This window comes from Clavelina lepadiformis, chromosome 6, assembly GCF_947623445.1.
Source record: "Clavelina lepadiformis chromosome 6, kaClaLepa1.1, whole genome shotgun sequence".
Lineage (NCBI taxonomy): Eukaryota > Metazoa > Chordata > Ascidiacea > Aplousobranchia > Clavelinidae > Clavelina > Clavelina lepadiformis.
Window position 1 is genome coordinate 19,772,148 of NC_135245.1, and position 13,243 is coordinate 19,785,390.

The following is a 13,243-nucleotide window of genomic DNA, read 5'->3' on the forward strand; positions in this document are numbered from 1 at the left end:
TTGCAAACACCATGACTAGCGTAGAAAGCTCATCTGCGTCTCTCCGTGTGCTCGCTGATGGAAGTGCGCGCTTAAAAAACGTGGAGCGATGGAAGTAAAAATGGTCGACAAAAAAAACGCAGCATTGAAAACATGTGCAGCGAGGAAAACAATGGGAGATACATGGAGTTAAAGCTGACATGTAGATAAATAATCAGTATAAAGTTAAGAAGCGTGCATTTGCAATAAAGATTTCTTATCAGCACAGGTGCTGGAAACAATCTGGGAACGTACTAAAGGGAGTGACAAGAAGTTATTCAGAGCAAGTTTCCAAATATCAAACGACAGTTAAAGTGTTATCAAAAAACAAGTTCATAAATTTCAATCAATAACTAGAAAACATTTCCAAGAAATGATGTAATGGTATTAAAAATGCCACCCAGGCCGCTACAAATTAAGACAAATGTATTAAACAGTTTTTGCTGTGTCTTAGCTGCAGTTTTTTGTTAATGATATGCAATGAGCTCATTTCTCTTTTCAGAATAGGCCAGGTCAGTATTCAGGTTTTTTTGCCATGTTTTTTAACAGAACTGTTTACTCAGCATTTTAATGATTCGTATGACGAACATTGCTGCTCTTATTACGTCACAATAAAGCAATCGTCATGACTCAGTATGTTTAGTAAGTGTTAATACAAAATACAATGTTTCGTGTGACCAACATAAGTCAAGGCTAGGTGGTAGTTGGATGGATTTATACTAAAGTATTTTATTGCTAAGATCTAGCTGAGTTTTCGCTGTTGTTAAGCTAGGCCTAGTAATGTCAAAAAAAGTTTTCTTTAAGTTAAACTTTATCAAATTTTTTAGTTTTTAGGTCAAAATTTCTCGATTTTTAGGTCCAAAAATAATTGCCTTACTTACAACATATCCTTTAGTTAGTTGCCAAGGACGGTGCAAAACGGAAAAGACGATGTTAACTGTCAAATCCAAATAAAAGAAGGTAATTACGATTAATTCATGAATGGGGAGAAAGCGGCAAAGACTTTATTAAAACTGAAATCATTTTCAAAAATTTTATAAAATCGATGGAAATGCGATGGTTGCGAAGCTGGTAACAAAATATTTTTCATTCTTCGTTTGCAAGTTATCGTCAAAAAGCAGGGAAAAGATATATGACGTCACCGAATTGGTTAGATGTGGCGCACATCAGATCAATGCAAAGTAGCTGTTGAAAAGTCGCTTCGACAAACTTTCTAAACGACTTGGTGAAATTTACCAAAACGATTCTTAATCCTGACGTCACTAGCGTAGTCACGTGGCTTTATAATGACCCGCATTGACCAATGAGTCTCCATTCTAGAATCTTCGTTGGTGAGTGTTTTTTCGAAGCCAGGTGCAACCACTGCACGATATAACCAAGATGTGCCGATTTTTCGCGGATTCCGAGTAACGACAGGCTTTGAAATAACTCCCCAGCTTCTGCGGTCGGAAGATAGCCTATTTTCGACTTATCCTTGAAAGTTGGATTAACAATCCTTATCTTTAGTTGGAATATATTACCTGTTAAATTGCATAACATCTAACTATGTTAACGTAGTTTTACAGAAATGGCGCCATAAAATTGTTACACTAAGGTAACCACCAGTCTTTCTACAGAAGCGGGCCTACTCAGTTGTTCCAAACAAGCTTTGATCTCCCATTTAATTTTGTATGAATGCAGTAGTAGCGCAAGCCTACGTTTATGCGCAGAAACACCCGTCTTCTACCTAAACTAGCTTGGAAATCACTTTCGGAATAAATTATAGAACCTAATAATATTTTGCCAGGCCTACAAAGTAAGTTTAAAGGTCAGCAAAAACTCCGCTTAGATCAACCCACTCTATACATGAAAGCAATACTGGTGAGTTGTGGACAATTAGCTTTGTCCGTTCTGTTACTGTGAAGAAGAAAGATGTTATAACTTGTCTTATAACGACTTGTAAGCAAAAATAACTAACTTCGCTAGACGGCGCGCTTGAGTTGCCGTGATTGCGCAATAAAGTTCCTGTTTCAGGTGTATTCGTAACACTTTATTCTAGATTTTGTGTTTTTGAGTTGTTACAAATAACCTGCCGTTTAAATACACCTTAGAATACAATTTCTGATTCCAAATGGCGTCAAGAAGTAGCCTACATCGTTTGCATCAACATAGCGCATTCACGACGTTCTCCAATTAAATTTTTCCTTGGCCGAGTAATTATTTCCTTGTGTTTTTTCCAACGAGCAAGTAAGAAGAATCAATTTTGCTTTATTTACGAATTTGGGCTTTGCTGCTTTCCCCGTTCATTACTTGCTGGTGGAATTGTTATTTTATCACGCTATAATGTTCAGTTTTTATTTTTTTGTTCCTCGCAGACAATGACGAAACATAAACCACACAATACAATACATTCAAGTGTTGCGTTACCATAGTAATACAGTATTGCAAACACAGTGTTTATACTTTGTCTCGCAGAACACCTGAAGAAGCAAGCTTATGTTTTCAAAAGCTCGTGTAGAAAAATCTAAAAATTTTAACTTTCAGAATGCTAAACTATATCCTGGTTTTTATTTTAGTGTTTATAGTGTATCTATAAGCATAACGTGAAGCTTGTTATAATGTTTTTATAATACAGGTAATAAAATATAATACAGTTATATGCCATAGATACCCTATTAAACACTAGATTGCTCTTCTTATTGTTATTGGGCAACCAAAATTGAAGCCAATTGAAGAGATTTGGCGGCAACGGTAAGGGACCCAAACTGGGCTTTGAATACAAATTTGTAAGGCTTGTAAGCTGTTAGGTTGAAAGTTAAATTGTGAGATTTGTTCGTCAATTTTGTAATCTATATAAAAAATGGATAAAAGGGGAATGCAATGCTGTGCTTACGGTGGTGGAAAAAGGAAAAAGATAGTTAATAGCGCTACAGTAAGCGATAAGTTAATAGACAGAATTGCCAGGGAAAGGAGTTCGGATGATGAGGCAAGAAAGAAGATTTGTCATCCAAAAACCTTCCGCTTCTTAACACTTAGGCTTCTTAACATGCCAGTTTAATTTTTAACTTTGATAAATACAATGTTGACTTTATTCAAGTCAGGGCTTCCTTTTCAGCAAAAACTTGATCTGTTTAAAAATATCACTAACTTTAGTGACTAATCAAATTGAAGCTTATTGTATGCCTACATATGCAGTGGTGGGATTCAAATATTCTAACAACCGATTCTTTCATTAGCAGCATACCATATTGGTCCGGGGCCGATATAACATAGGCCTATACATACGCTTGTTACCAAGCGGTTAGCAGAGGTCATTAAAATTTCAAGTACCGGTTCGCACGAACCGTTGGAGTTGAGTTAGTGGCCAAGTGCTTCAGGTAACGTCTTGTTCTTTTAAACTAGACACTTGGATACCTAAAATACGGGACTTGATTTCTAATCAAACCAATAAGTTCAAACAAGTTGTGCAAATAGTTTTACATTCAAAAACACTATCATAAAACAAATCTCAACTTCATTCCAGTTGCGGTCAATCTGTCCAAGAGTGGGAAGTCGAAGATGACCCGAAGATACTCAGATGGCATAAATCCGATTGTGACATCATTCACGGAACGGATACAAAAAACAAACCAATCGGTTAGTTAAAATAAAAATTTAAATTTGTGAGAAAAAGATAAGCATCGAATCAATTTGAAATATATATTATCTGTAATACCAAGAAAGCGTAAAGATGGATCGATATTTAATACGTCTCAAAAGCTTGAATGAACCGAACCAAATCTTGATTCATTTTATAGTTTCATTGAACGCCACGCTCATTCGCCTTACTATACTACCGTTTATGCTGTCATAATAGAACGTGTTACGTTAGTGAGTAGTGAATTCCCCGTTCATATGATGTTACATCAACTACCTTGTGAATATTGGTAAATTCTAGAATCCATTCTGCGTCAATTCGAACTTACGCCACCCCATGGCCATGGAAACGCGACAAGTTCAGCCACACAACCGCCAATATCCGGAGATCCACAGGGTTCAGAAGATCAAAGAAAAGTCATTACAAATAGCATTGGCATCACATCAAATTCACCAAACGCCACGGTGGCAACAATGTTTCAAACAGCTACATTTAGAATTTCTTCGTGCTCCACCCCTCCACCTAGTGTGGTTGCGTTCACCATGGCGAAATCATATAGAAATCTTGCAATTACTTTGGGGAATATTGACTTGTTTCCATGTTCGAATCCGGTAAATCCCCACATGAAGAGCGAGAAATCTCGTCTTCAAAGTTTCCTTGATCACTCGTCATCGTGGCCTGCTCATAGAATTCGCGCAACTCCCAGACAAATTGGAAACGCAGAAATGTATTACTCGGATGAGACTCACACTTTCAAGCTTAGGTCCCGTGCCATAAAAAAATAAAATTTGGTAAGTTCTAGAACTACAAAGTCAAATATTCTTCAGCTGTAAGAGACCGAGTAAAATGTTGGTATTGCAACGGAGGATTACATAATTGGGAGAAGGATGACGATCCATGGAAAGAGCACGCCAAGTGATTTCCATTGTAAGTTGAATTTTCTGTCTCCATGAAAGAGTTTAACAGATTTGGCTTTTTTACGATTTCTATGTTTAACAAACTTCTATCTCCTACCCAGGTGCGAGTTCGTTCTTCAACAAAAAGGTCTAGACTCTAGACTCTAGATTATGTTCATGGGATCGCCTTTCGTTTCCCCAATTTAAGAAGACCGACAATTCGGAATCCAGAAAATCCAAATCAACTCAGGTATGTTCAATCAGGACCAATGTAAACCTCGTTAAGTCGTGTTCTTGGTCGTCATCTTGGTTTGTTCTTTGTAGTTATCTATTTCTTTGTTTATATATTATATTTTAGTTTACGAAACGGACATCGAAATGATGGCCTCGAAATCATCGATCCCAGGGAAGAGATAAGATCTCTAGAGAGGAAAGTTGACGGAGAGGTGTCTTCGTATGAACTGTTGGAGCAAACAAAACTGATGGGATTCGACGAAAGAACGATAAAAACTGTTTTGAAAAGGTGAAATTCTGTCAAGAAAGTTGTCCTATTTTTTAATTTTTATTAAATTATTAAATTTATGAATAACGTTGAAAACCGATCTTTCTACAGGAAATACGAAACCACCGACAATGGAGTTTCTAGGCTTGAAATTCTCGTTGAGTCTATTTTTGCGAAGTGGATTGCAATGTTGACTTAAATGCTTACGTAGGGTAAGAACTAAATTTTGTTTAACTTTTACAGCACTGTAGAGAATCGAAACTGGATAGGAAACGTTGCAAGAAAATATACGTGCTAACTAGACCGCTCTATTTGTTGTGTTAAAGCTTGCATATATTTACGTTATCATATAATACTTGTTTCCAATAATTCCAGTATCGCTGCTTTTATTGATATGGAGCATTTGGTTGGCAGGTATGAAGACAATCTGATGTGCGACTACAGCAATCCAAGAGACGGATAGCCTTGGATTTGTCTGCTGCCACCTTCAGGAAAATTCTCACCAATATGAACTCAGGTACAATCATTGCACCTTAACCCTATGTTAACTGGGCATTTTAGAATGTAGCTTGCTTGTACCAGGGTCCATAGACTTTAAACACATTTCAAACATTCGCTGTTTGACCTATATCAGTAACTGTTTCTCTATAAGTATAATGCAAGAGTTCCGATTCTTTTGTTTGGATATTTTTAATTTGTTTTAGTTGACTTCAAAAGTTCACGAACTGGTAAAGTGCTGAAAGTTGTCTATTTTGTTAAGTTTGAGCCATTTTTGTCAACGCGTTGCTGTAATAATTGGCAGTTGGCAAGGCATAATCTATTTTGAGCGATCTTTTGTTCTGGAGCCACAGAGTGCCGGAAATTGTGTGGGAGTGGGCGAAGGAGAAGATTGTAAGGTTGGTCTTTTGTTTTAGTTTTAGTGTCAAACCGGCAGCCACAGTGCAGGAGGCGAAAAAGGACTTTAAAGAATTTTGTGATGAAACTCAATCAAAGCAAGATATATAAACTCGGAAGGAATTAAGACAACTGAAAATAATTTTGAGTTTACGGCTTCAGCGCCCATATCGTATCACTATAAGAAAGGTAATTTACCAGTTAACGTATTTACTCAGGCTGTGATTATATTCTCAAATAAGTGAAATATAACCTACATTATTCGTTTACAAGTGTTTTACAAGAACGAAGAATTTTAAATATTTTTCATGGTTTCGGGCACATTTTCATTTGTTTTCAACTTTTGACTTTTAGGTAACGCCGCAACAGTTTCAAGGTTAATGACGTATTAAAGCAAATTATTTTAGGAAGATTTTGACAACGTTGAGTATTAGCAAAGGAAAAATACAGTCCAGAAAAATGTTGATAAACAGTGACAAACCGATACCCATTTAGTTTGCCGAGAGACAATGCTGAACAAAAACTTTCACGTTTCAATTGAAAAAGGAAGTGACGTAAAGAGATGTGTAGTGCTTCCAAACCCCAAAACGGTCATTTTATAGTTACAATTATTTATTTAACCGTTACTATGTTTAATATTATGGTTACATAAATTGGCAGAGAAATAAAGAAATAAATATGACTTTGTTAAAAGGTAAAGACTAAAGTATTTGCATTTTTTTTCATACTGTAGGAGTTGATGAGATGTTGTCAAAAAAGAAAAAAGCATTCGCAGCTTTAGTTACCATCGGTATTTTCTTGATTTTTTTTCAAATGTTATTTTTCGATCGGCCTCTATTAAAGATTTATGGTCAGGTGAAACCTAGTGAAACTTTGGATCCAAATTCTCCTTATTATGGCAACATCTACCAAGACAGATATGGTCAGCCAGTCCGCAATGCCAGCATCTATACTAATGAAACGTATTATACAGACTGGAAGCAACATTTTCCGGAGATCATATTGTCAATGGAAAAATACAAACTCCAAAACCCTACCCACAACCCTAAAGCTTTTACCAAAAGCACTTCAACTGTAAGCTTAGAAAACTCGAAAGCAAATTTCAAAGTTGGTGATACGCTTGTTGCTCACATACAAGCTAAAGACGGATTTAATCAAGATAAAACATTTGGAGGTGATTACTTCAGAGCTAGGCTAATTTGTCGATCACCAAATGGAACAGTGACAGACGGAATTGCTTGTAAGATTGAAGACCATTTAAATGGATCTTACACTTTGCGAGTTCCGCTCCTGATGGCTGGCACGTTTACTTTGGAAGTCAAGCTGGTGATTCCAGTTGAAGGAATCGATTGGTTCATGAATTTTACTTCAATACACAACAATAAAGGACTAATCTATACGGCGACTCTACAAACAAAAGAAGAAGTGCAATGCAATATAGACTTAAATACTTACGACGGGTAAAAACCAAACATTTTTCTTTCATTTTTTCAACTCTTATACGTATATGAAACAAAATCATTAAAAATATTTCAAGACATTGAAAAGATTATGGATACGATTGGTGATATAGCCTATGCTTTAGAAGTTTGAGTATTTAAATATTTATTCATATGTAGTCATAGTTTTCTCCGCAGACTTGAAGGCAAGCTGAGCAGCTCCACTGAACAGGAGCAAGCAAGCCTTGCTCAAGGACGTTAAAGCAGTAGCGCAACTGGGTTTCGAACACGGAACACGCGCCACGTTGTTGCGGGGCCAGTAATCAATCTACTCGGCTGCCGAGCCGACAATAAATTCAGTCTCACTGCTTTGACAATGCTTTGACTATTAACAAACAAGACATTTGTATTAGGCCTACATATAGATAATAATTTGTATTTCTTTGCTCTTCTTGGCAGTTATGAAGACAAACTGATGTGCGACTACGGCAACCCAAGAGACGGAGAGCCTTGGTTCTGTCTGCTGCCACCTTCAGGAAAATGCTCACCAATAACTTATTTGGTTTGTAGGGAGTCTCATAGACAAAGTTTTCCAAAAGTATCTGACGGCATTGTACAAATTGAAGGATCAGGGCGACAAATAACTGTTTCAACGGAAACATTCAACTTTGATGCAACCAAAATGCATGCGCCATTTGTTTATTTACACCAAGGATATTGGATGAAGACGTTGAACTCAAAGCTAGTGACATTTAGAGAAGACTTTCGAAAGTGTCTTGAAAACACAAGCGTTTATATGTTTGGTGATTCGACAATGAGGCAGTTTTTCCAGGAACTTGCACGTATATTTAACTTAGCCATATCTGGTCCAGACAGCACTCATGTTTGGCAACAACCCAAAATCGCTCAAAGTAAAGACACTTCAAGCAACATCTCTTTTTATTACAGAGGCCATGGACCACCTTTTAGAAATCCAGGTCCTCCTAGTAGCCGACCTTATATAACTGATTCCATCGACAACATCAAAGTTGAAAGCGGAAGACAAGTTTATGTCATATTTACAATAGGATTACATCCTTTATTCTATGAACCTTCATTGTATATTCGTCGTTTGTCGGTTATCAAAAAAACAATTATTCGGCATCACAAACTTTTCCCAAATACGATATTTGTGGTGAAAGGAATGAACGTAGTAGAATGGAATGAAGAATGGCTCATACTGAGGTATGAAGTGCTACTGCGAGATGCTTTCAAAAATATGCCAAATGTGTTTTATTTAAAACTATGGGACATGACCGTAGTGGCTCCGCTGTATCAAAGAAGTTCTAGCGCCGCAAGTGTTACTTTTGCTCGACCTTATGTGTAAAGCCTAGTGTTTTAGAATGCGTTAGTAAATTAACTGTATAATAAAACAAACAAAGATTTTAAAGCATTTTTTGGTGTTTGACGCCACCTGAAATGGCTTTGATCGTTTCTTAACACTTTGGCTTCATGCCAGTTTAATTTTTAACTTTGATAAATACAATGTTGAATTTATTCAAGTCAGGGCTTCCTTTTCAGCAAAAACTTGATCTGTGTAAAAACACCACTAACTTTAGTGACTAATCAAATTGAAGCTTATTGTATTCCTACATATGCAGTGGTGGGATTCAAATATTCTAACAACCGATTCTTTCATTAGCAGCATACCATATTGGTCCGGGGCCGATATAACATAGGCCTATACATGCGCTTGCTAAGATTCGCAGGGGTCATTAAAACTCCAATAACCGGTTTGCACGAACCGGCTGAATCCCACCACTGTATATGTTCCAGAATTCACCGATTTTTTAAACTGTTGGCAAGAATTTTGGGCTTTGAGGTTTGTCCTGCTTCAGCCTGCCCTTGATATGTTTGTGGTTGTAGGTAGAGAGAGTGCCCGTTGTTTGGTCTGAACGACTCCTTTTCAATGCATCAGATATTCTTTATTGCTGACAAACTGATCTGCGACAATCGTCTGCTTGGTGAAAATGATCTTGAAAATATGATCTGTTCTAAGCTTGGTGAGATCGGCGGGTGTCATCGCTTAGTTGGACTGATATCCAAAGTCGCCCACTGCCAAACTGGCCAGAGTAGCTCAACTACCTTCATCACCTACTTATAACTAAAGTAACCTACTTACCTTAGAACAACCTACCGTGCTTATCTACAAAGTAGGTCTAAACTAGCCTGGTCTTTTTACACTTACCTGAAACATATTCGCACGGTTAATAGTAGGCTACGCGAAATCGCTAAAACGATTTTCTACTGGTCTACTTTGTTGTGATTCCCGTGGGGCGTTGAAATAAACTCTGTAACTATATTTGTTGGTTCAGTCGCAGCATCACTTGCGTCCGAGTGTGTAAAGTTAATTTCCCCAAATATTTTACGTGATCGTTATCGGAACTGCGAAGTTCCTGTGCACCAGGGGTGGGATAGAAAAATTTAACAATCGTTTCTTTTAACATAAATAAATTGAAACTTCATTTTAGAACAAAATTCGACCATTTGTAGGCTATCCACACATCAATTTAAACATTTGTCTACAAAGCGGCGTTTTTATGTTGACTTTAGTCATGTATAAGCTAATGGCTTGTGTTTTTCTTATTTGTAAATATTGGTGGACAATGTTTTACTGTTTGCTACAAATTTATTCAAAATTTACTACTGTTCTGGTGTGACAACAAGATTTTCAACAATTTTCTTAATTGCTCATTGAAAAGCAGCAATGTAGCCTATCTGGCCACTTGAGGGTTATATTTTAAATTAAATTTGACTTTCTTTTATTAACCCACTAAAACTGCTTAATGATTTTGACGTGATATAGATAACAAAAATATTAAATTTTGAAGTTGTTTTTGTTATTGCGATTGCGATTTTGAAGTCGTTGCGAATAAATTGCTTTTATCTGCATTTGTAGAAGCTATCGCCTTTTGCCAGGCTTCAATATTTTATTTACTTGTATGTATAATTATTTGGATTACTTTATAGAATATTTTTTAAGCAAATAAATTGTAATTTACGGTTGTTATAACTCGTTATTGGGGTGTTTAAGTCATTATAATTACCTCAACTCCGACATGAAATCAAGATTTTGTTTTATTGGTTAGAGCCTTTCATCATCCATTGGAATATGAAAGAGTAAGTTTTGTCTTCAAAATTGTGGAAAAAACATTCATCAAGCTTGCCGGCCTATAGGTTCAAAATCACTCGGGCATAATGATATTCTCTTTCAAATTCTAAAGGGGAAAAAAATAGTTCCACCATTTTATTGTTGTTAATTCCTGAAAATTGTTGATTTCTATGGATTTATCAACCGTGACGTTGCTGCTCCCTTGGTTTGTTTTTTACTGAAACTTTGATGAAGGGTTAGGCTTTGGCCTAACTAACCTATAGTCCGATACTGGAAGTTAAATTTTGTTTGGTTTGTCACTATTTCCTCCGGAAAATATGGATATTTGAAGCTAGCTTTTCCGGGTTCCTGCTACCGAAACTTAATTTAAAAAATATAACAAAATAGTTTCATATTATAAATCCTTAGCCTAACTAGGCCTAGGCCTATATCCTAGTCTTAATCTAACGTCATTCAACTTGGCCCAAATTCTTTTAATTAATTCAAATTTTTTTAAAAGAGAAACAATATATGAGATAATTTTAACCGGGTCTAGTATACAAGTACACAACAGATGACGTCACAATTTGAGTAGCTTGGGTCCAGCATACAAAGGCATCCTGTGGTTGTGCACTTGCATACATTGGCCTAGACCCGAAGAGCGTGACTATTTTATCGTAAGTTGCCACGCGTTCCGTTATTAAAGATAGGCGGTTAGGTTCTAGAGAATTAGCAAGCAATAAGTTGATTTTAGCTGCTTAAGGTTTATTTAGGTTAGATTTAGATTAAAAGGAAGATTTGGGTTAAGTTTCGGTTGTTATGTTATGATTGGGTTAACAAGAAACCATCGCACGGTTTTTTTGGGTAAAATAATGGCAGCCTAGAAAATAAAATAATTTTAAGTGAAGCTTCACGGCACGCTGTCATTCCAGAATCTGAGTGTCTGCATGATTTCTTTCAAAAAAATTGTCATTCTTTTCCAGTAGTTGGTATACTGGTATAGGCTTAATCCTACCATTAAAATTATTACCGGAATTTAGGTTGTTTCTTTGTGTAGTTTTGTATCAAACCAGTTTTCCTGCTGAAGTTGTTTGGTTGATTCCTCACACATAGATGCAGGTTAACCTGCGTTAGGCCAAATGTAATCTGTTTGTGTGTCAGTTAGCATTGTCCTAGTAGAAAGCATGGCAACTGCACTCCGAGAATTTTTGGGACTGTCATTGCTGTGCTTCCGTATCAACTTTCTGGGAAAGTGCTGTCTTCAAAATATTAGAAACTCAGTTTTTCTTGTTCGCTTTTTTTCTCTTTTTTAGAGATTGCACTTTAACCACCAAAACAGGGGCCCCATAGGCTTTGTTTTCAAAGTCTTTATAGGTCTTCACTGTAGGCTTCAAACTTGCATCGAGTGCATCCCGAACTTAGCTTAACCTTTACATACTCTCTAAATCTCGTTGATAATTGCCAAACTTTTCAGGCCGAATAGGTTATAGGCCTACTCAGTGGAGAGAATTACCCCTTGCATAAAAAATAGAGAAATTCCTGCCACTTTCAAACAGCCCTACTTCAAAGGCAACAATCCTGCATTGTTACAAACTAAAGCAACTGTTTGACTATTTCTTGCAACTTAACTTGCTAATTACTCTTGTTTTAGCAACAACAACAAGGTTTTAACACCTTACTTTTTTCGATCCCACAGTTAGTGGTGAAAAATAAACAATAAAATAAATCAATCAATCCAGTAAAAGATGTAGAAATTTAAAAGAAATTTTTGGTAACATTTTGATTGCGTTTACGCTTTTTTAGAATTTCCGTCAAATTTGATTTACTGCTAATTTTTGTGCTAAAAAGTAAGCATAATTACTCTGCCAATACACCATCAAAATTTTGTCATTCTCATCGCGTTACGCTGATTTCATCAACCAGAGTAAGCTTGCTATTCGCCTAGATATCATTTAAAAACATTTTAAAAAGTGTTTTCAGCAAAGCAAATAAAGTAGGATGCTCAACAGCAACACAAAGCTTGTTACTTGTGGAAAGTGAGGAATTACCTCTGACATTGATGATAATCATATATACACACATCTTAAACATACTGAAACACTGCGGAATGATAAGCCTTTGTTGCCATCCCTTGCACGACCAGTGTTGCAGCTGCAGCTGCTTTTATTTGTATTTATGATACTATTTCTTGTAAAGTGGTTTGCAAGTTTTCCAGTTATGCAGTTACTGTTTAAAAAAATTACAAAACTGAGAGGATTGAAAAGCAAAGCACTTAAAACTGATACGGTTGTTAATTAGATCATATTATAATTTTACTCAGTAAATTACTTCTCAGTTATAGATAAATCATAAGAATTTCTAAGTTTAATTGTTATGACTTGCTTAAGGCTGAGGTTAAGTTACCTGCTGTCTTTGGAACGTTATTAATTTTAAACCCAAGGAAAATACTGTTTAAGATGTAACTTTGAAAGTTTTAGAAGAATCAAAGTTTTAGTGTATCCAAAATCATCTGATTATCCCAAACTTAACAACTTCGTCAAGTGCAACATACCCTATATAATCTTGGTCTCGGAAATTCTGTGTTTCCATTCTAGAAAGTATCATTCATGGCAGGTCTGTGCACATGAACATGTCAACATGTGAAAGCGTATTGGCTCTGTCTCTTTTTTGATTTAAGCATTGCCTATGCTATATATTATGTCGTAATGTTGCATTTGCTTATGTATGTTACCGTGTCGTTTATATATT

General features: G+C 36.3%; 1 protein-coding gene across 6 annotated transcripts; it reads left to right on the forward strand.

Annotated features, from left to right (window-relative positions):
* The first annotated feature begins 730 nt into the window (after positions 1–730).
* LOC143463501 (NXPE family member 2-like) lies at positions 731–8,808 on the forward strand. Of its 6 annotated transcripts, none has more exons than XM_076961986.1 (12): positions 731–978; positions 3,234–3,374; positions 3,521–3,633; positions 3,935–4,561; positions 4,653–4,780; positions 4,889–5,053; positions 5,144–5,244; positions 5,447–5,549; positions 5,947–6,115; positions 6,281–6,516; positions 6,660–7,386; positions 7,825–8,808. In XM_076961986.1, the coding sequence occupies exons 10-12, from the start codon at positions 6,489–6,491 to the stop codon at positions 8,729–8,731; spliced, it is 1,662 nt and encodes a 553-aa protein (XP_076818101.1). In that variant the 5' UTR covers positions 731–978; positions 3,234–3,374; positions 3,521–3,633; positions 3,935–4,561; positions 4,653–4,780; positions 4,889–5,053; positions 5,144–5,244; positions 5,447–5,549; positions 5,947–6,115; positions 6,281–6,488; the 3' UTR covers positions 8,732–8,808. The 6 variants fall into 6 exon arrangements, with proteins under 6 accessions (XP_076818101.1, XP_076818102.1, XP_076818100.1 ...); XM_076961987.1 differs by having other exon boundaries at positions 3,237–3,374; XM_076961985.1 differs by having other exon boundaries at positions 731–3,374.
* The last annotated feature ends 4,435 nt before the right edge of the window (positions 8,809–13,243 follow it).